Genomic DNA, 22523 nt, shown 5'->3' on the forward strand with positions numbered 1-22523 from the left:
TTCCCTAAATCACAAAAGTGCAAACGCATTTGAAAAAATGGCTTTGTCCTTTTTTTTTTTTTTTTTTTTTTAAATCATGCCCATAAAAATATTTTCCTGTATTACCTTATAATCTGGATTGTCAATTTGCTTTGGTTTCCATTCTCCTTTGTAATCGGGATTATCAATTTGTGGTGGTTCCCATTCTCCATCCATTTCATCATCCCAATCTTCAGGTTTAACAGCATCTGGGTCAGGGATGTGTTCAGGCTTGTCCCAGTCCTATAATAAAAAAAAATTGTATAAAATTCATAGTTTCAATTCTCCTTCCTTCCATCATTAAGATCAATATTACAAAAAAAATTCTTACATCCGGTTTACTGTCATTTGGATCATCGATAGTAGCTCTGTCATCCCAGTCTTCAGGTTTTTTGGCATTTGGATCCTTGATTTTTTTGGGTGGCAAAAAGTTCCAATCACTTTCTAATTCTCCAGATTCAACTTTTTCATTGTCAATGAGTACTTCATAAGTATTGTCCGGTTTTACAATGAGTGTGTACAAGTGACTCAATACATCATCTTTACTCCTGATTTCTTTATTAATTAAATGATTCTTTCCTTTGTAGTTGAATATGACGTGAACTTTTTTAGTTCCAGGTCCACATATATCTGGCCCTGTAAATATTTCATTAATTTTAATTTTTAGTTTAAATGTACTTAACATCATTCAAGCATTTGTATTCCAGAATCTGTAGCACATACCAAACATTATAAGATATGGAGACTCTCCATGCATATCTTTTTGATCTAATGAGCAGTCAAATACTTTTAGGTAACCACCACCGCAATCAATGTTTTGTTCATGTTTTACTGAAAACTGGACTACAAGTGGTTTATCTTTGTTTGAAAATGGAGTGAACTTTCTCGACAAAGCATAAAATCTAGCATCTTGAGAAGTTTTGATACCTATAATTGTAAAAATTAGTTAATCAGTTTAATTTTTTCTTCCCTTTGAAGTTTTATTAAGGGTAAAAAGCAATGGCTAACATGAAAAACACAATATTCTACAAATTCTTACACAATAAAGTTAAAAAAACTGGCACAGCAAAAATGTTTAATAGAATTGAAACATTTTTACACAAATTAAAACTTAAATTTTAATTTTAATCAAATTTTTTCCGTAGTCTATGCAAACAAGTTCTGGCCTTAAAAAAGTTTCTAAGAATACATTTTTATTTAAGTAAAATAAAAATAATAATAATAATTCTTGACAGCAACATTAAACAAAACAAAAAATATATATATATATAACATACACGTATTTATTAATTATAGAATATGACTCATTATTGACGCAACTTATTGAAATTTGTCATTATTAATTTCTTAAAATTACTTTGCATTATTTTATTTTTCAGATTTATTTTATTCCTACCTTTGTTGCTTGCATCTTTATAATACTCTCCAGCGCTTAATACAAATTTTCCAAACTCTTTTCCTGGGTGTTCGGAATAAACCCAATTTTTTTCCCAAGAATCTAAGAATACAATAAAATAAAAAATATATATTAAAATATAATAAAATTATGAGAAAAGGACTCTACAGACAAGTTAGTATACAAGGAAAAATTTTAAATACATTGGAAAGAAATATAAAATATTTTATAATCAAACTACATGTAATTTAACGTAACTGTTTAACATTTTAAAAAATCTTAATAAAAATTAACTCACCGTCTGAAAATGTTTCTTCAAAATATACCTTTGCTGTGGCAAAGCTATATAGAAACAAAAAACAAATTACAGAAAAATAATTCATAGTACTTGTGACACTAAAAACACCGAGAAATAAGTTTAAAAATTTGTAGCCGGTTCAATGTACTTGTTTCTTCTTCACGACAACGAGGCAGACAGATGGAGGGCTGTTATTGGTGTAAGTTATACATAATTAGAAACTTGGGATTGGCCGCTGTCGACCAATTAGGTTTACACACGCTTTGAAATTTATGTTGTAAGTTTTCTGAACGTACCCCGTACGACAAAGTATTTTAATTTACCGGTAAATTTCAAATTTAATTATTTAAGAAAACAATGCATTTTTGAATTATTTTTCTTAACAATTAAAAATTTTTTCACGCAAAGAATTACTCATTAAAAATTCTGAAATATCTCATCGATCAACCTACGACTTTTTATCTATATTAGAAAATTTCAAATTTCAAAAGTTAAAAATAATTTAGTGGTTTTTTTTTTTTTTTTAAGTTGGCAGTAAGTTTAAAATAATAGAACAAAAATGACTTTTTCTTTTAATTAAAAATTTTTTTTATTTTTTTTATACGTTATTATAAAATTACGTTTAGTGAGCCTACTTATAATTGTTTTCATAAAATTTTAATAGTTTTTGTGTTAAATTTTTATCAAATATTCACGTTTTTAAAACAATTTAAAAAGATTTAAGTAAAATTATAAAAAACCGTTAAATTTTTTGGGTAAATTATCCCGCAATTTAGAATAATTAAATTTTGTTTCGATTATGATAATATTATAAAATTATTAAGACTTGATAGATTTAAAATAAATCGGTTATATGTCAAAATCATTGATTTATGGGGTAAAAATGAAGATTTTAGTGAAATACATTTAGTAATTTTGCTTAAGGGATTCAAAATGAAATTCATCATTTATCAATTAACAGTAAGTACAGCTAATTTTACATTTTTAAAAAAAAATTATAATTGTGTAATAACAACAAGATTTTAAAGTTTTCTTTTAAAAATTTTATTTTATAAACGAAGAGAACATTAATATGTTTTTCAAACATGATCAATATAAAGTAATTTAATTAACTTTCTTTTTACTCTCATTTAATGTAAAGAAACAGAATCAAATTTGAATCAAAATTAAAAATGTTACTTTACTGCAATATTAAACTAAAAATTTAGTTTTTTTTATAGAACGAAAAAAAAAATTAGAACATTAAAAATGTTTTAGGTTTTTTTTATAGACCATGAAAATATTTTTTTAATAATTTTTATTTAGGGCGAATAAGGGCAAGGTATTTATTTTTTCTATTGCAAGTGAACGTTTTTTTTTTTCGAGACAGAAACAACTTTGATTACAGACTTGAAAATTCATTTGTTAATACGTACGATCACGAATTTAATTAAAGTGAACGGGAAAAAAAAATTTTTTGTTGACTGTAAAAAACTAAAGACAACCATTTACATCGTAATCTTTTTATAATTTTTTTACCTTTTTCACGTGAATAATTTAATTTAAGTTGAAATCTTTGTCAATTATGATAACGCATCACGCATCGAGTTTCTTATATTTTTTTTACCTTTTTTTTTACGATAAAAGAAAGTCGTTTGGTAAAACTGAGGATTTTGGAGAAGACAGACAACTCGAGTCAGTTTTATTCGCGCCGTAATAAAAAAAAGTTTGTGTAACGAATTTCTTTTTTAATATTAATTTTTCGAACGTTAATTTATTAGGTATAAAAATTTATTTATTTATTTATTTTCATTTGAATCATTTTTCTATTAACATATTCATTTAAACGCTAAATAATTTACGTAAAAAAAAATAACTTGTATCACTCGGTGAAATTATTAGTAAATAAATTTGCAGCCATTTTGTCTATTATTATTATTATTATTGCAAATAATTCACAAGGGACTACTTTTGGATTTTTAAACGTATGTCATTCACATATTATTGTTTCTATTGACATTTATTACGTTATAAAAACGTCAATTTAATGTTTTTTTTTAAATTATTTAAATCATTCATAACTAAAAAAAAATTAAACAAGGTTAATAAATAAAAACTTACACGTTTTGCTCTAGTTTGCAAATTTCATATTAAAAAAAAAGCAATTTTTTTTTTTTTTTAGTTCACACATTTATATACAGAATATAAAACAATTAAAAATATTAACAAAAGCAAAAAAAAAAAAAAAAAGGATTTGATGTTGACGTTAGCAAAAGGTTTAAAAAAAAAATTTCAAAACAAAACTTAACGCTCTACTTACTACTTTAATTAATTTTTTTTTTTTTTAAAAAATCTTAACAAAAAAAATTTTTTTTTTTTTAATGAATTATTTATAAGTAAATGTTTTTTTTCAGAGAGTTCATTAACGCTTATATAAAAAATTTATTTTATATTAATAATTTTTATAATAAAAAATCAATTAATTATTATTTAGTAAAATTTAATAATGATTTCTATTCGTTTACATAACACAGGAAAACGTTTTTTTGTTTAATGTCATTTTTTTTTCTTTCCTCTTAAATTTTAAACAAAATTTTTTTTTTTTTCTTTCTCTATGAAAGATTTTTAACTTTCTTTTTTTTATAATAAATTATACTTTAGGGTTATCAAACGTTATTAAAAATATTATTGTATGTCTAACTATACAAATGAAAGAGTACAAAATAATAATAATAAAAATTTTCAACAAAGTTAAAATAGTTTAGTTATTAGTAGTTTAGTTTTAAACCAAAAGACTAAAACTAAAAAATTTGTTTAAAAGTTTAACCAAAAAAAATTAATAATTAATAATTAATTAGCATTCAAATTAAATTTTTATTTACTAATCGTAAATTATTTTTATTCTAATGAGTACCTACACAACAAACGTAATGAAAATTTTATTTATGAGGTAAAAATTTAATTAATGGTTTGTTGTTGATAATAATAATAATAATTCAGTACTTTACCAAATAATATTTATTTATTAATTATAACGTAATAATAATAGTAATTATAATGATGATATACAATAATAATAATAAAAAAAAAAAAAAACATAAAACAAAATAATAACAATTAGAAAGTAATTAAAAATTTATGTAATCGTTTAACGACGACGACGACTCAAAATTTAAATTTTAAATTGTTGTTTACGTTTGTTTGTTTGTTTTTTGTTTACATCGAACGTTTAACAAAAAATAATAATAATATTAATTAGCGAGGATTTTAAACCGTGAAAGGTGTAAAGGGGGAAGAAAAGGGGTTTTCCCTAAATGATAACAATCATCATCATCATCATCATCATCATCATCATCGCAGTTTCTTTTTAATCAGATTTTTTTATTTATATTTAAACGATGTAATAAAAATTTCAATGACCCAAAACCTTTAAAATATTTAAAAAAAAAAAAATTCGATATTACATGATTAGAATACGTACCTTATTTATTTAGATTCATTACCATCTTTTTCAAACCTTAATTATTCATTTCTCCTTAATGATGATACCATTTATCACAAGTTTTATCATCATTATCATCATCGTTATTGATATAATTTATTATGGTTATTTGGGAAACCATTTTCCAGATAAAAAAAAAAAAGTAACTCGGTGTTAACTTAAAAAAAAACCTTATTCGAAGATAGATAGATAATAATAATAATATTATTGTGATATTTAAACCGCAGTTCAAGGATAATTATTATTATTATTATTATTATTATTATTATTATGGTTTTTTTTTAAATAGGAAAAACTCGTTAATATTTTTTTTAAATATAATCAAAAATTTACAAAACTAAGAAAAAAAAAATGTGTGAATTTTCATGACGAAACGAAATAATAATAATGACAATGACGATGTGATAATAAATATACGTTTGTTAATCATTTATTTTTATTTGTCCCCCCTTCGTCCTCCCCTTCACCCCTCCCCTTCTCTCCTCCTTACTAACCCCCCAATTCGTTGGTTTTTTTTGTTTTGTACAGAAATAATTAATTAATTAATTAATCCTTAAGGCAGCAACATATAACCCTGAAAAAATTTAATTTTATGTTGTTTACCTAAAAATTTTTTTTTCTTTCTTTATAGTTGTTTGTTTGTTTGTTTGTTGTCGCAACCGTTAACAATCTTATATATTGGAACAAAATGAAGATTTTGATTAAAATGAAAAATAATAAAAATAGACGCAAATAATAATAATAATAATAATAATAATAATAAATTCGAGAACGTTTTGCGTTTTTCAATCCTACCATCCGGATAAATAAAAGAGGAAGGAAAGAAAACTGTAATAATCATCATCATCATCATCAATCGACAAGTTTTTTTTCTTTTTTGGCACATTTTGGAGAAAATCGTGTTGCCAAATGTTTTCTTCTCTTTTACATTATGATAATTTCGAGGAATTATGTTATTCTGTTTTACGGTTTTATAACAGGTACGTGTGTGTCATTTTTCATCATTTTTTTATTTATTTTTTTTAAATAGTTTTTAAAACAAAATTTAATCTCGTTAAAAAATAAATAAATAAATAATAATAATAATAACTGTCAAAAGTGACGTCACATTTCTTAACATCAAAACATTAACATTTATTTATTTATTTATTTATTTTTTCTTGTGATCACGTGGTTTTAATTTGCAAGTTTTTTTTTATTTTTTATTTTTTTTTACGTTTTTCCCTCGGAGAATGAAAGTATATTATTATCGTTATAAATGAATTTTTCATTATTATTATTATTATTATTATTATTATTATTATTATTATTATTATTATTATTATTATTATTATTATTATTATTATTATTATTATTATTATTATTTGACTAATGCCACACATTAAAACGAGGAATTAACTTTTGACTTATTCGATTATTGAATAATAAATTATTAATTTTGGGGTTTTTTTCAAATAGAATTCTGCATTTAGCATTTAGCAAACTTTTAATGTTATTACGATCGATGAAAGTTTTTTTTTTTTTTTTTTTTTAAGTTGGTAACAACGAATTTTCAAATTATTATGCCAAAAATATTTATTTATTTGTAATTATATAATGGCCGTTCGTAATTTTTTTTTTTTTTTTTCGTCCTAATTTTTACGTCTCGTCTCTATTAAAAACGATATTTTTTACAATTTTTTAATATTATTATTATTATTATTATTAACGACGTACAAAAAAAAACAACCAACAACAACAATTAAAAAAAAAAAAGTAATTAATTTAATTAATAACAATGACGTTAAATAAATAAATAAATAAATAAATTAGTTTAAAATATTTGACAAATATTTATACAATTGTTTGAAAATATTTATTTAAAAAAATTTTTTTTTTTTTTTAAAGAAAATGATACAATTAATTGAGAATTATTATTATTATTATCATTTGAATCTTGTGATCGTTAATTTATGTATTAATAAATTATTTCCCCCCCCCCCTCCCAAATTGAAAAACAGTGAAGTTCGTATTATTATTTATATACAGGATTTTTTGTTATTAATGACAAAGACAGAAAATATTAATAACTTGAGGCTATAACTCGTCGTCGACCATGTTCTAATTTTTTTTTTTTTTTTTTTTTTTTTAAAAGAAAGTTATTCTTGTGCATTTATGGTTTTTTTCGAATAATAATAATAATAATAATAATCCCTCGTATGATAAACAACAACAACAACAACAACTCGTTATGATTTTAATTAATGATTTCGTTTAATAATATTCGTAATTAAAAAAATTGTCATTAATTAGGTTAGCAGAATATGAAATTTGATTTTTTTTTTTATCAGGTTTTATAGCCTGGATAGGAAGGAGGTAGCAATTTAGGATAGGAGGTTCTTTATTTATATCGTGGTGTGTCAACACACGGATTTTAATTTTTTTTTTTTTTTTTTTTTATGAAACAACTTTCTTATGCGTTTCTCGTCAAGGCGAATTAATCCTTTTTATTACGAAATTCGAATTTAAAAAAAAATTTTATTTTTATTTTGCACACATTTCGTCGTCGTCGTCGTCGCCATTTCTAATTATTATGGGGAAAAGTTTTTTTGTTTTATAGGGCTAAATTTTTTATCAAATTCTTAATCGTGAGATGGTTATTAGGTACTCATTGTTGTTGTACATTGACTACTTGTACTTACTAAAAAAACAATTAACATCAGACTAACTAACTAACTAACTAAAAAAACTTTCTTTATTTTTTTTTTTTTTTTTTTTTATTATTATGTTAATAAATATTTTCTTTTTTTTTTTTAAAAGATACACACGATTTCTAAAAAAAAATTTCAACCTCCTACTTTTTTTGATTTTTTTTTAAAAATAGTAAAAAAACAAAAAAAAACTAAAAATAAATTAACTCAGTGGTTTATGCATTCAAAAAAAAAAAAAAAAAAAAAATTCAGGTTAAAAATTGTACCTGAATTTAATAAAAAATTAAATTTAAATTTCTCATGACTTACATACATTACATAGTTTATAATTACAATTTTAATAATTAATTTAATTTCGAAATTTATTTATTTATTGAAGTTTTTAAACAAAAAAGGCCGTTATTAAAAGTTGTTGTTGTTGTTGTTGTTTCTCTTATTTAAAAAAATAACCGTTATAGGTTTTTATTGTTGTTGTGTTTATTTTTATTGTTTATGTTTGTCGTGTGTGTTTGTTTAATAAATAAGTTAATAATTTCATTTACGAAATGTTTTTTTTTTTTTTGTACGTTCGGACTCGTACGTGGACATTATCATTATTATTATTTGGGTTAATTTTTTCATCAATTATAAAAAATTCAGGTTAAAAACCTAAACGTTTTATTAAGAGGAGATGGTAACACAAAAAAGTATAAACGATGAAGGTCAAAAACTATTTTTATTAATTTTTTTTTTTTTTTGTTTTGTTTTCCCTCATAATTATTTATTACTCATTGTTTTTTTTTTTTTTTCTTTTCTTTTCCCGGAAATTATGGGTCATCGAATAGGTTAAATATATGGAATCATTAAATTATTATTATTATTATTATTACTACCGAATACAAACGGATAGTTTTTTATATTTAGAAAAGAGTCGGTTAAAAAAAAAAAAAAAAAAATAAAATTCACTTTCACTGTAGGCCAAGTTTTTTCGATTGGGGACACAAGACATTGAATAAAATGAAAACAGCTTTCTAACCTGAATTCAACACTCTCGCGTAATTTTCTCTCTCTCTCTCTCTCTCTCTTTTTTTTTTTTTTAATCTTTTATTAATTTTTTATTTATTTATTTATTTATTTAGTTAATGTTTTCGATTGTGAAACTTTTAATAACATATTAAACTAATTAAATTTTTTTTTTTTTTTTTTTTGTGAATAAATGTTTCGCGAATCTTCACGTGATTGATTGATTGATTGATTGATTGATTGATTGATTGATTGACAAAGAAAACCGCACAAAAACACTTTTCTCGTGATATTTATTTATTTTAAAAAAAGGTGCAAAAATATTATTTATTTATTTATTTATTTTTTTTGCGTAGCAATCGTGTAACTGTCAAATCAAAATTGCATAAAATTTTATTACTTTTAATCATTGTGCAAAAAAAACTTGAACGATAAATAAAAAAATTTTCCATTATTATTATTATTATTATTATTTTTTCCCTAAAAAAAAAAAAAAAACAAATTTGTTAGCATTTATAAATTATTTAAGTATTATTCAGGTTGATTACGTTACAACAACAACAAAAAATGAACTTTAAAATTTTCCCTTTATGAACTTTTCTAATCGGCCATTTTTTTTTTTTTTTTTTTTTGTTAAAATTACTCAATATTTATAAAAAAAATTATTATTATTATTGTAAATTTTAAAAAAAAAAAAAAAACCTCTGGCAAGACAACTTTACAACAACATGTATAAGGATGTATATATATTTTTTTCGCATCAAATTTATGTGGTGGTTGTTGTTGTTATTTAGTTAAAGGTTTCGTTTTCAATTTAATTTATCAATAGTAAAATAATTTTTTTTTAAATTCACTTTCTTTGTTTGGGTGTTGTTTTCCTTTCCTTTCCCTTCCACTCTCTCTTGCATAATGAATGAAATTATGGCAGATCAATTATTTTCACTCGTTAATTTAATTAATTTAAATAAATTTTATAAATTAGTTTTTAATTAGTTTAATTATCATAAAACTAAACTCAAATAACTGTCAACGATAATTCATTTTCTAGTATGGATAAATCCTTGCCGAGGTTTTCAATGGCCAACACCAGAACAAGAAGCACAGGACGAAAAAAACGATGTGGCCATATTGAAAGCTGTTTACACATCAATGGAAGAATATTGGTTGAGAAAGTTGAACGGTGGTCACAGGTTGGTAATGTTTAACGACGAGTTAATCATTTCAATTTTAACTCGTGATTTGTTTAAATAATAATAATAATAATAATAAACTAATCGGTTTTCAAAATAAGGAAGTTATTATTATTATTATTATTATAATGTTTGCTTGTTTATATTTTTTTATTATAGGAAAAAAAGAGCGGATTCGATTGTTTGTTACGGTGATTTGGGTTGTTTCGAAGACACCGGTCCTTTTGGTTACATCGACATGCTACCTTCTTCCCCCGAAGAAATATCAACGAAATTTAAATTATATTCTGAAAACAGTAGAGGAGATGTACCGTTAATGGAAGTTCCTTATTCAAACATGACTCAACTCTGGGCATGGGCATCCGATAATTTCAATACCACCACTCCGACGAAAATAATCGTCCACGGTTTTGGATCTTCTTGTAATCACATATGGGTATACGAAATGAGAAGTGCCTTAATGAGCGTGGTACGATATTAAATGTTTTTTCTGTGATTACGATTGCAAAATATTAATAAACCTGAATAATACTTGTTAACTTAATGGTCACGTGAGGTCATTTTTTTCCAATTACTTCCTGCTGCTCGATATTTTATGCTTAACTTAAATTATATAGGAAGACTGCAACGTTATTTGCGTCGATTGGGAAGCAGGAGCACTCATACCCAATTACGTCAGAGCTGTCGCCAACACTAGGCTGGTGGGTAAACAATTAGCTTTATTCATTCAGGGACTCACAGAACGTGGCCTTGCACTCGATAAAGTCCACCTGATAGGATTTTCACTTGGAGCACACGTTGCTGGCTTTGCAGGAGCCGAATTAAAAAATATCAGTCGAATAACGGGTACATAAAAAAAGTTTTAAATTATATAATATAAATTACCAACAAAAAAAAAAAAATAAGCATTATTTCAACGTAACAGGTTTGGATCCAGCCGGTCCCCTGTTTGAAAGTCAAGATCCAAAAGCTAGACTCGATGAAACGGATGCTAAATTTGTTGATGTTATTCATTCGAATGGAGAAAATTTAATACTCGGAGGTTTGGGATCATGGCAACCAATGGGTCACGTTGATTTTTATCCAAACGGTGGAAGAATGCAGAAAGGTTGTACTAACCTTTTCGTGGGTGCTGTTAGCGATATTATCTGGTGTAAGTATAAATTAACTCTATAATTAGATAACCTGGTGAATCCTAATAAAAATGATCGACCTTTACCTAGTTTTAAACTGTGACCAATCGTTTTATAATTTTATATTTTATTTAATCCGTTGAAAAGTGTTTCGAAATATAAAAATATAAAATAATTTACAAGAAAAAATTAAAAATCTCGTTTTAAAATTTCAGCTGCAAGCGATATTGAAGGTCGATCACTTTGCAATCATCGTCGAGCTTATAAATTTTTCACGGATTCAGTATCTCCCCGGTGCCATTTTCCAGCTTTCCCGTGTGAATCTTATAAAAAATTTATCGATGGTGAATGTTTTCCATGCACTACGAAACAAGAATGTGGTAACATGGGTTATTACGCAGATAAATCATTGGCAAGAGGATCATTATATTTGGTTACAAGAGAAGAAGAACCGTTTTGTGGTGAGGGTTTTTTTATAAACAACTATTATTTTAAGTTACTTTCTTTCACGGGTCGAGCCCCAGGTCGAGCCCCTCCTCCTCCTCCTCCTCCCCCCTGCCCCTCCTAAATCCTCATAATATTATCGAAAGGAAAAGAAATGAATTTTGTTCAACAATGCGTAGTAGTGGTAGTAAAAAATGTAAAAATTATTCATTGTTAAATTTATTGAAATTTTACTTTCGAAATGTTGATATTTAATAATAATGTTTTCTCTCTCTCTCTCTCTCTCTCTCTCTCTCTCTCTCTCTCTCTTGGATTTATACACTTTTCAATTATTATTTAAATTTTTAGTTAATTTTACATTTGGGCCATTTTTTATTTCCAGCTCATCAGTATCACGTGAAAATAGAAAGCTCACCGAATAAAGTTCCAGTTGTAAATTATGGAAAAATACAAATAACGTTGATTGGTGAAAATTTAATTAACGAAACTTTCACATTGACAAAAAAGGACGACGAAGAATTGGGCGTTGGCGATATACTAACAAGGATAATTGTACCTCATCCTGCTTTGGAACCTCTCGCAATAGAAATCGTTTACATAGCCTACAGCGGATGGATATCGAGCGGATTGAAAAAGTGGAACATTGATAAAATCAAATTGAGCGACAGTTACGGTAAATATTTGTCTCATTGCAAAAAAGATCTTGTCCTCGAATCTAAAATTCCAGTCACTTTAAAATTATTTCCTGGAGATTGTAACATACCGAAAGAACTTGAAATACCAACAACAACCGAAGAAATCGATCCTTTTTTCTTAACGGAATCAAATAAAAAAAATGAAAATTTAACGAAAAAAGATTCGGCGGGGGCGGCGACCACGACGACGACGACGACGTCGACAACAACAACAACAACAACAACCATTTCTCCCCCTTCGACAACGACAATCAAAACAAATAAATCTTCCGGTTTTGTCGTCGATGGTTTTCCAGCATACACGAGTAATAAAGATTTTTATGACGTTTATTCAAAAGATTCAGAGAGTGCAGAAACAAATAAAATAATTATAGACGCCATTGTACCAAAATTATCAACAATCCAACAACAACAACAACAACAACAACAACCTTATGAAAAAAATTACACGATGAAAATAATAAGGAAACACGAAATAACAGAACCGGTTTTACAACCCAAATCGAAGGGAAGAAGTTTTAAAGATGAAATCGACGAACCTGTTTTAAAACCCATTGAAAAAGTTGAAATAGTGGAAAGAACAACGATTGGGATTAACAGGAGGATGTCGAAGAAATCAGGGGGGGTCAAACCGAGGGGTATCGATTTGGAAACGTTATCATCACAAGAACAAACAAATCACGTTTTTAAAGGAAATTATTCGAAATTATGGAGTCCCCCACGTGAAATGCATCCTCCGCCATTAGGATGGCAAAGTTTTTGGGGTCCGACAAAAGAACCGGAAACTACAAATCACGTTAAAGAATTTTATCCACCCTTCATGAGATATCAGAAAACGGATTTTCCCCTACCTATGACACTTCAAAGCAAGATGGCGCAACGTGATAAATATAATAAAAAATCAGAAGGTACGAAATCATTACAGAAATTCTATCCGTCTCAAATCGATAATAATTACATGAATTATCCGGATGATAATAATAAAGATGGTACGATAACGGTTCAACTTTTTCCACAATATTTAGCCGCCATATTGAAACAAGCCGAACATTATGCGAAAGCGAATTTTTTCAATCCATTGGAATTGTTAAACAGAGACAAAACTAAAAAATATCATCAGGTAAATTATCCGGAAAAGAAAAATTATACCGCGAAATTAAATGAACCGTTGAAAAAACAAACGGAACCTTTGGCAACACCGAGACAATCAGAACAAACAAATAATAATAATAATAATAATAATAATTTCCTACCGAAAATCTACGAATACATTGAAAAAGGTTTAGAAAGCATGAAATCGTTATTTGATATTTTTCAAATTAAAGAAGACATGGAAGAATTTACAAAGGAAAACAAAACGGAAAAATTTACATTCGGTTTAAATACGGAATCAAATAATAAAGATATAATTAAAAATTCAACTTCCGGTTCCGTTAATTAAATTTGCCCGCGAAAAATTAAAAAAAAAAAAAATTTTTCTCTCTTCATATACGTACGTGATTAATAAGTTTTTTAAAACTTATTTTATATACCGATTTATTTAATTTATTACTATTACCTTTTTATTATTATTATCATTATTATCATTATAATCGTAATTATATAAAAAATACGTTTTTTTTATTCTTTATAATAATTCAAAATTTTATTTAAATAAATGTATCGCGAAAATACCAAAGAGTTAAGTTTTAAAAAATTTTTTTAAATTTGATTTGATTTTTTTTTTGTAATATTAATAATAAAGAAAGGAAAACTTTTAATTTATTTTTGACTAATTAATTAATTAATTAATAAATAATAATAATAATAATTCAAAATTATTAAACTTATAATTTTTTTTTAATAAAAAAAAATTTTTTAAAAATAAAATTTCTTATGTAAATCTTTTCAAATCCTTCAATTTTTTCTAATGAGATTTTTATTATTAAATTATTATTATCACGTCTACATTATTAAAAATTATCAAAATAATAATAATAATGATAATAATAATAATGATTTAAAATGTTTGCTTTATTGTTGTTATTATAATTAATGTCGTATTTATTTGCTTATGGATTCTCTCTATACAGATTTTTATAATTTAATTTTTCTTCTGTTTTTTTTAAAAGGAAAAAAAGGAAAAAAGGAAAAAAGGAAATAAAAAAAATAAAAAAAATTTAAGATTTTAAAAAAATTATATATATATATATATATATATATATATGTGTGTATGTATGTATACATAAATATGTACAAGGCATGAAAAAAAATTATTTTGAGAGTGAATTATAAACAATAACAGAAGCATATAAAGCACAATTAAATAATTTTATGTAAAATGTAACAACTCGTTTTATAACCATAGATAATATGAAAAAATTTTTTTTCACACGCGTTTAAGGCATAAACAGCAGCAACAGCAACAACAGCAACAACAGTAACAACAACGATAAAAAAGAAATCGATAAGAAAATTATTACATTTTAACCTTTTTTTTTTTTTTACCCTTCCTTCCTTCCTTCCTTCCGGAAATCACAAGACAACATTTTTTTTATACTTTTTTAGGTTGCGTTTCCGGTGAAGAAGGATATAAACCTAATTTCATACCGAGATCTTTAGGTTTCGAACCTGTTCTAGTTGGAAAAGGATTAAAGTTGGATTTGCTCGGTTGAAAATCGACGTTTATCTCTGATCTTTTTTTTTCCAAAACGTATTTCTGCCATGAAATATCAGAATTTTTATTTTGTGACGTCGTTGTTTTCACATTCGTGTGAATCTCTCGTTTGTTGTTATTATCGACGTTTGTTTTATTGAGCGGGGATTCTTCTCTTCGTCGTATCGAATCCCTTTCGAAATCCCTCGACGAATTTGTAATTTTTTTTAAAAATTCTAATCTCGATTTTAATTCGTTTTCCTCGTCGTCGTCGTCGTCGTTGTTGAACGTCGTCGATTGTATTCTCGAATCCTCTCGTTTTAAATAATCGAAATCGTTTTTTCGATATAATAAATCGTCCGAAGAACGATTTATTATTTCCACGTTTCCGAGTAGTTTTTCCGTTCTCGATGTTATGGCGTCGAACGAACTGGATTCGTATTTGATGTTTCGTCCGATTTCTTCGCACGATGATGATAATGAACTTTCTATATTATTATCGACTATTGTTTTAGTTTTCGTGTAGTCGTCGCCATGGTCGTCGTCGTCGTCGTCGTCGACGTCGACGTCCACGTCCACGAGTATCGAACGTTTTGAATTTTTCCGACATTTAAAATTTTCCAAAGTTTTTCTCGGACTCGATTGCGATTGAATCTCGTTTAATGTTTCTCTCGTCATAGTTTCGAGTTCTTGTATTTTTTTCATTTTAATCATCCAATCACTTTTACTTTCTTCTAATTTTGATGCTGTTTCATCTTCTCCCACGTATTTTTTACTCACTTTCTTCAAATAAGGTCGAGAAAGTTTTAAATTCATTGAATACTCAGGATTTGAACCTGTGGGAGATCCAGGAGGAGGACTAGGAATCGATTCCGTATCCGTCCAACATTTTGATCCTTTTTTTGTTTTTCCGTATAAAATATTTTCCGAACCGAAAGTTATTTCCGTGTTGACTTCTTTGTTTGCTTTTTCTGCTCTTTCCGGTCTCTTTTCTGTTGTCATTTCTCTTATCGAAGGGTTTTTATCATTTAAATTTTCAGTCTTAAAATTTTCTTCCTAAAAAGTTAAAAAAAAACGTGTCACGTGTTCAATGATTTTTACATAAGTTAAACATTATAATTTTTACCTCGATAATGTTTCTCTCTCCCTCTTCATCATCTTTTCTCATAGGTTTCTTTGTAGAAAGAGAAAACCTTAAATTGAAATCATTTTCCTCGTTTTTATCAACGTTCAACGTTTTATTCGATTGTGAAAATCTCTGGGAAAATTTATTCAACATTTGTGAATTTTCTTCTATCACGTTGAATCCTAATTCGATTTTTTTTTTACTTTCAACATTTTCCACTTTATCATTTTCTCTCTTATCATCATCATTGACGCCTGAGATAATTATCACATTTTGATTACTTGGCACTTCAAGTTTCTGTATTAAAATATTTTTTGACTCGATTTTATTATCTGAGTTCTTAGGTAACATAATAATACTGTTTGTATTGTCGAATTGCTTACTTTGTACTTTATTTGAAAACTTATTATCAACATCAACTGAATAATTCAAATTTTCACTTTTTCCGTTAAATTTATTCTCTTCTGAAAGTTTTAAATCAAACAAATCATCACCTTCTTCTTCTTCTATGTTTATCAATAATTTTTCTTCTTCTTCTTCTTCTTCTCTTTCTGGCACCACTAAATTATATTTATCACAGTTAAAATTTTTTTCTTTTATTTTTTCGTCAATGTCACCGGATGTTGAAATGAGCGAAGTATCTGAATCTCGTGGTAATTTTTGGACGGTACCACAATCAGGTATTGTTTTTCCATCAGAAGAATCAAAAATATCGCTATTTTCAGAATCGCTGACGATTTCCTTGTCGCAAAGTTCGGTGCTGCTGGAATCGGTTGAATCGTCACTGCTGCTGATTTTCCTTTCTGCAAGACAAAAAAATTTTATTTAATAAAAAATCAATTAATAAATTTAAATTTAAATTTAAATTAAAAAACTTTTCACCTTTGTTTCTCATTCGATCGTGATTCGTTTTTTCTTTTTCTTCTTCGTCAATTTTTGATTTATTATTATTATTATTATTATTATTATTTCTAAAAGATTCCTTTTCCTCTCCGTTATCATAATTATTTATATTTGTAAATTTTTTTGTTTTTGTTTCAGATTCTTCTTGGTGAATATTTTTGGCAGGTATTTTTTTATTATTTGGAGGTATGGATCCTTCGGGAGGACCGATACGTCTTCCTTTATTAACCAACGCACTTTTCCCTATCAATAAATGATTAACGGAAACGCTCGGACTTTGCGTTAAACTTCCGGCAAAATTTGAATTGCAAGCAGCTGAAATTATGACGTGAGCTTGTCTTTGACGTTGACGTAATTTTGCATATTGTTGTTTAAGAATACCAATATCGAGTGTTGGACCCGAAATCTGAAGTTCCCGGTTCGATGATTCTGGAATTGAAAAAATTTCGAATGGAAAAATTCTTTTCATTCGTTACTTGTCGACAATAAAAAAATTCTCCCGTCTTTACCTTGTCTTCGAAAAACACCATAAGCAGTCGTAAATGCAATTTTATCTTCATCTTCCGTATCATCTTGATCATCTGGATCACCGTATAATAATTTTATCCCTTTTTTGGCCGCTCCCTGAACGGATTGACTCCACGGACTAATATTATATAAATATTTTTCTCTCAATTCTTGCAATTCGTTCGGAAAGGGGTCAACCATGGCAATCCTCTAATATTAAACGTACGCTTAAAATTTTTAAACAAGCCAACGATAACAACAACAAAAGAAATATTATTTACTTTGACAAGAGTATTGGCATCCATCAAACCGAATTCTAACATTTCCCTCGTCACGACACCCATGATGCTATAAAATTCGTCTGCAGATTCAACGGTTATTACTCTTTCTTGCAATATACCCCATATTGCAAGAGCTGTTCTCAGTACAACTTCGTTCCCGTATAAAAACACCAAATCCCAAACTCTGAGCACTGTTTGTTGTGGGAGACAATTGGAAAACAACGTTAAAAACCATTGCATTGTAAAAACGTTTGTCAGCGGAGGTTCGTAATTGATTCCTGAAAAATTTTTTTTTAATTAAGACATTTAAAATTTTTTTTTTTTTTTTAATGACAAATGAAAAAGAAATTAACCTGAATTCGTGTCGTGTTGTAACGCTTCCAAATGTTTTGACAATTTGGGTAATCGTATTTTAAGCAAATCTCTAAAAACGGCCATATCAACTGATAAACCTCTTAAATTATTAGCAAAATAACTTTCTGGTAAAACACCCTCGATTAAATAAATCATGACCTTTAATAAATAAAATTAAAAATAATTTCATGAAAGTGAATAATAATTTTAAAAACAAAATATATGTATGTTTTACTTTGACTGCATTTTTCTCATGTTTTTCCATAACTTGAAGAATAAGTGCTGCCAACATGTTAAAACCCTGACAATATCCGACATTTTTATTCCATCTGGCATAAGCTAATAAAACTCTTTTTAAAAGAGCTTGATTATGTTCTTGTTCGCCACAAAATAAAGAACATCCCGTACGATGCAAATCCTATAAAAAATAAAAAAAAAGTTTCAAAATATATTAAAAAAGTTTAATTTAAAAAAAAAAAAAAAACTTTTTCTAAACACATATTATTATTATTATTATTATTATTTCTTATTTTCAGTGAAAGTAATATTAAATAAATTGTCAAATTTAAAATTTAAAATTAGATTTTTTTTTTTTTAATTTTAAATTTCTTATCATAATTTTATTAAAATATATATATATTTTCAAAAGGGAAAGAAATATTTAACGGAAATGAATGACAGTTAGTGAAGGAAGTGAAAAAAAAAAAAAAAAACTTTAGTAGTCAGGAAAATTAGATGATGAAAATTTCAAATGTGATAACTTAATAATAATAATAATAATAATGGCAAAATTCTTTCTAACGGAAATAAAAAAATTTTTCTTTTTTTATAAATAATATTATTAACCTTAACTATTTGTACACCGAGTTCTTCATCGTCTGGATTCGTCCATTCGTTAAATATGACACTCTCAGCTTTTTCCCAATCGACATTTTTATCATTTAAATGTTTTTCCGATAATTGAAGCCAAAGTTTTGTTCTAAATTCTGGAGGCATTCCATCCGGTAATTGTGCTACCATTTTCATTGCATCGACCCATTGAGAAAAACCAGTTTCGGGACCGGGACTAAGAGAAAATTTCATTTTCGTATCTTCTCCTTTAAAAAAAAAAAAAGTAATCAATATAAACATTTATTACCAATTTGAATGAAAATCTTTTTCCGGAAAATTATTTTTTTGTATATATTTGGGGGGGAGGGGGGAGGGGAGGGCAGGGAAAAACTCACCGGCGGTTCTTAACCCAGATGTAAGTTTCATTATAGAGTTTAATAAACTCATTTGAAAAAACCAAATGTCATCCCATTTCCCGTGTGTTTTTTTTTATGTTCAGTAATAAATAATAATAATAATAGTCTTTAAAAAAAAAAAAAAAAAAATTAAGAAATTTTAACCGTCATTTCTATGATAATGATATCCATTATCGCAAGGATAAAAAAACGTTTTTAGCTTTCACAGCACGTTTTTTTTTTTTTTTTTAATACAAAAAAAAGCTTTTTCCACGACCGCGACATTTTTTTATTATCATTATTATTTTATCGTAAATTTTTTATGCTTAGCCCAAACTAAATATGTAATTATTGTCATGTATGTGTTAAATAACTACAATACCTGTATTTGATTCGCCATTTTGAAAACCGCGTTAATTTTTTTATAAATTAAGTTTTTAATTGTGATTCATTGACTTTGTTAAAAATACGCTTAAAGTGTGCTTAAAATAAGCAAAAATAAATTTCTTTTGATTTTAACTTTAATAAGTATAAATAACCGTTAATAAAAATTATTAATTAAATGATCCATCATTTTGATTTAACGATATAATTATAAATTAACGTTTTTTTTTTTTTTTTTTTTCTAGAAGTTTATAACGGAAATGGGACATATGTACTATTAAAATAATAATAAAATATAACAAGTGTGTCGTTTATTATTATTATTATTATCGTATTATCACTGACTCATTTTATTTAATTGTCAGAAAACATTTGTAATTGTAAAAAGATAATTTATGACACCCGCTGTTATAAAAAAAAAAAAAAATTACACAGAAACAATTAAATTTTTTTTTTTTTTAATGCACAAAAAAAAAAAAACGTTTCGATCAATTAATAAATTAAACTTTTTTTTTTCTTTAAATAATTAATTAATTACTGTAATGTAATTACCGTACGTAAATAATTAATTATAAAATCGGTATAAATTAATTACAATTAAAGAAAGAAAACGTGTAAAAACCGCACAAATTGTTGTGTAAAATAACCGACGCCATGTTGAAATTTTTTGTTGCAGAGAAAACCTTTTACTGAGTCTTTGGGGCATCGATATTTTGCTCTCTGTGAAAAGGGGAGAGAGAGAGAGAGAGAGGGAGGAAGGGAGGGAAAGAGAGAAAGAGAAAGAGAGAGAGAGAATTCGTTTCATTGTGCGCAAGTTTTTCGTTTTTGTTCTTTTTCGTTCTTTTATTCAATTTCGTATAAAATTTCGCCGTGTTTTTTATTTTTATTAAATATGATGAAAATCAAAAACAATTTTAAAAGTAAGTCACAACACTCACTATTAAATATCGTTCCTTAAAATCTTTTTTTTTAAATGGAAATCAATTTTTTCTTAAGTTTTTAAAATTATTGCTTTTTATGCGTGGTAAAATAAAAAAAAACGTTTTTTTAAACTCTTAGTATTATAATTTTAATAAAAAATTCCATGTAAAACAAAAATAAATTAATTACGTGACGTAATAATTTTATCAACTTACAAAAAAAAAAAATTTTCAACGTCAGCAAAATTTTAACCGAAAAAACAAAAATGGCGGACTTTGTTAGTAGCGTGAACAAAAAAAAAAAATTCTGACGCTCAAGGACATTGCGATTAAAAATTAATCAACAAACAAAATTTTTTTTTTTTTTTAAAAAGATTTTCAAATCAATAAAAACATAATTAAAGGTTTAATCGAATTTAACGACCCGTTCAATTATTTCAATATTAATCCATTACTTAAAAACGACACACACACACACACGAATTGACATTTTTTTTTTTTTTGTTCGATGTTTACACGAAACGTTTTTTAATCTTTTTTTTTTTTTCGAAATACGTTAAATTTTTTATAATCATTATTATTATTATTATTACGAAATACAATATTACTTAATTAGAAAAAATTTATTTGTATAACTAACTAATAATAATCAATCACCACCTCGTTACATAACTTTTCGAGAAAAAAAACCGTTATTTTCAAAAATAATAAACATAATTGACCTTGGGAAAATTTTTTTGGACAAAATGGTAACTTAATATAAACTTACTTGTTTTAGGTGATACGGCTTGAATGTAAGCCGTAATTACATTATAATGAGCTTCTCTTTTCATCAAAAGAAAATTTTTCTTTTTTAAATATTTAACTAATTGATTTCCCTTTTCTCCAATTAGTTTTTCCAATTCGTATTTTTCCCTTCTAAGATCATTCAAATCTGTAACAACGAACAAAAGTATGAAATAGAGGGCGCCGGGGGTAGGGGGCAGGGGGCGCTGAGGGGGAAGGTTTATTTTAAATAAAATTAACGGAAAACCGAAAACATGGCGTTGAATTTGACCGATAATAATAAAATATAAAAAAGATTGTTATACCTTTTGACATCCATTTATTATAATAATAATTATAATATTGTGAAGAAGATGAAGAATCATTTGATGATTTACTTTGATCAGAATCTTGCCAACTTAAATCGCAGGTGGTTGCCGTCGTCGCCACCATCGGCGTCACCGTCGACGTCGTCGTCGTCGTCGTCGTCGTCACGTGACACGTTCTTTTCAATATCGTTTTATTATTACCGTAAATATCACATAATAATTCATCCATTAAAGAATTAACAGTTTCGTTTTTACAACACGCATTATTATTCTTTATTAAAATGTCACCATCATTATTATTATTAAACATATCATTAGACACGATTGGATATTTTTCAGAAATGATTCCGTATGAATTTTTTATTGTCATTTTTTTTATACCTTCGTTAGAAGATTTAATGATGGAAGAAGACTTTCCGTTATTCGGTGACATATTGTCGTCGTCACGGCACACACACAAAATCTTTAATTAATTAATATTATTATTAATCACTTTAAATTATTCATCGTCACTGTAATCGGGGTCGGGGTGCGAGGGGGGGGAGAAATAAAAAAAATCATTATTTTAAACAAAAAAACATTTTGATTAACACAATAATAATAATAATATTTATATTCGAGATTACATTTTCATTGGTTATTATTATTATTATTATTATAATTCCCTTAATTGTAAAAATTTCCCCGTTAATGTTTACATTAATTTTTTTTTTTTTTTTAAATGACTGACATTATTATTATTATTT

The 22523-nt window shown here is 26.3% G+C and overlaps 3 protein-coding genes across 3 annotated transcripts in view; 1 reads left to right on the forward strand and 2 right to left on the reverse strand.

Moving 5' to 3' along the window:
* The window catches only part of Phum_PHUM046830 (Calreticulin precursor, putative), a gene marked incomplete at both ends in the record, with an annotated part of 2342 nt that extends 545 nt beyond the window's left edge, over positions 1–1797 (reverse strand). The window contains 5 exons of the mRNA XM_002423226.1: positions 106–261; positions 350–654; positions 742–945; positions 1376–1516; positions 1713–1797. Of these exons, the coding sequence (XP_002423271.1) occupies positions 106–261; positions 350–654; positions 742–945; positions 1376–1516; positions 1713–1797 (891 nt within the window). The remainder of the gene's footprint in view (positions 1–105; positions 262–349; positions 655–741; positions 946–1375; positions 1517–1712) is intronic.
* Positions 1798–10034: 8237 nt separating this feature from the next.
* Positions 10035–13788, forward strand: Phum_PHUM046940 (Pancreatic triacylglycerol lipase precursor, putative; the record flags this gene model as incomplete). The annotated part of the gene is made up of 6 exons (XM_002423227.1): positions 10035–10075; positions 10235–10544; positions 10693–10921; positions 11001–11228; positions 11424–11669; positions 12035–13788. The coding sequence occupies 6 exons, from the start codon at positions 10035–10037 to the stop codon at positions 13786–13788; spliced, it is 2808 nt and encodes a 935-aa protein (XP_002423272.1).
* Positions 13789–14880: 1092 nt separating this feature from the next.
* Positions 14881–22006, reverse strand: Phum_PHUM046950 (uncharacterized protein; the record flags this gene model as incomplete). Its single annotated transcript, XM_002423228.1, has 11 exons — positions 14881–16038; positions 16109–16362; positions 16492–16911; positions 16991–17440; positions 17521–17728; positions 17800–18077; positions 18153–18291; positions 18389–18528; positions 19017–19250; positions 21453–21617; positions 21847–22006. 11 exons carry the CDS (start codon positions 22004–22006, stop codon positions 14881–14883), a joined length of 3606 nt encoding a protein of 1201 aa, XP_002423273.1.
* Between the last annotated feature and the right edge of the window lie 517 nt (positions 22007–22523).

Source organism: Pediculus humanus, genomic scaffold (assembly GCF_000006295.1).
Source record: "Pediculus humanus corporis 1103172107399 genomic scaffold, whole genome shotgun sequence".
NCBI classification, from domain to species: domain Eukaryota; kingdom Metazoa; phylum Arthropoda; class Insecta; order Psocodea; family Pediculidae; genus Pediculus; species Pediculus humanus.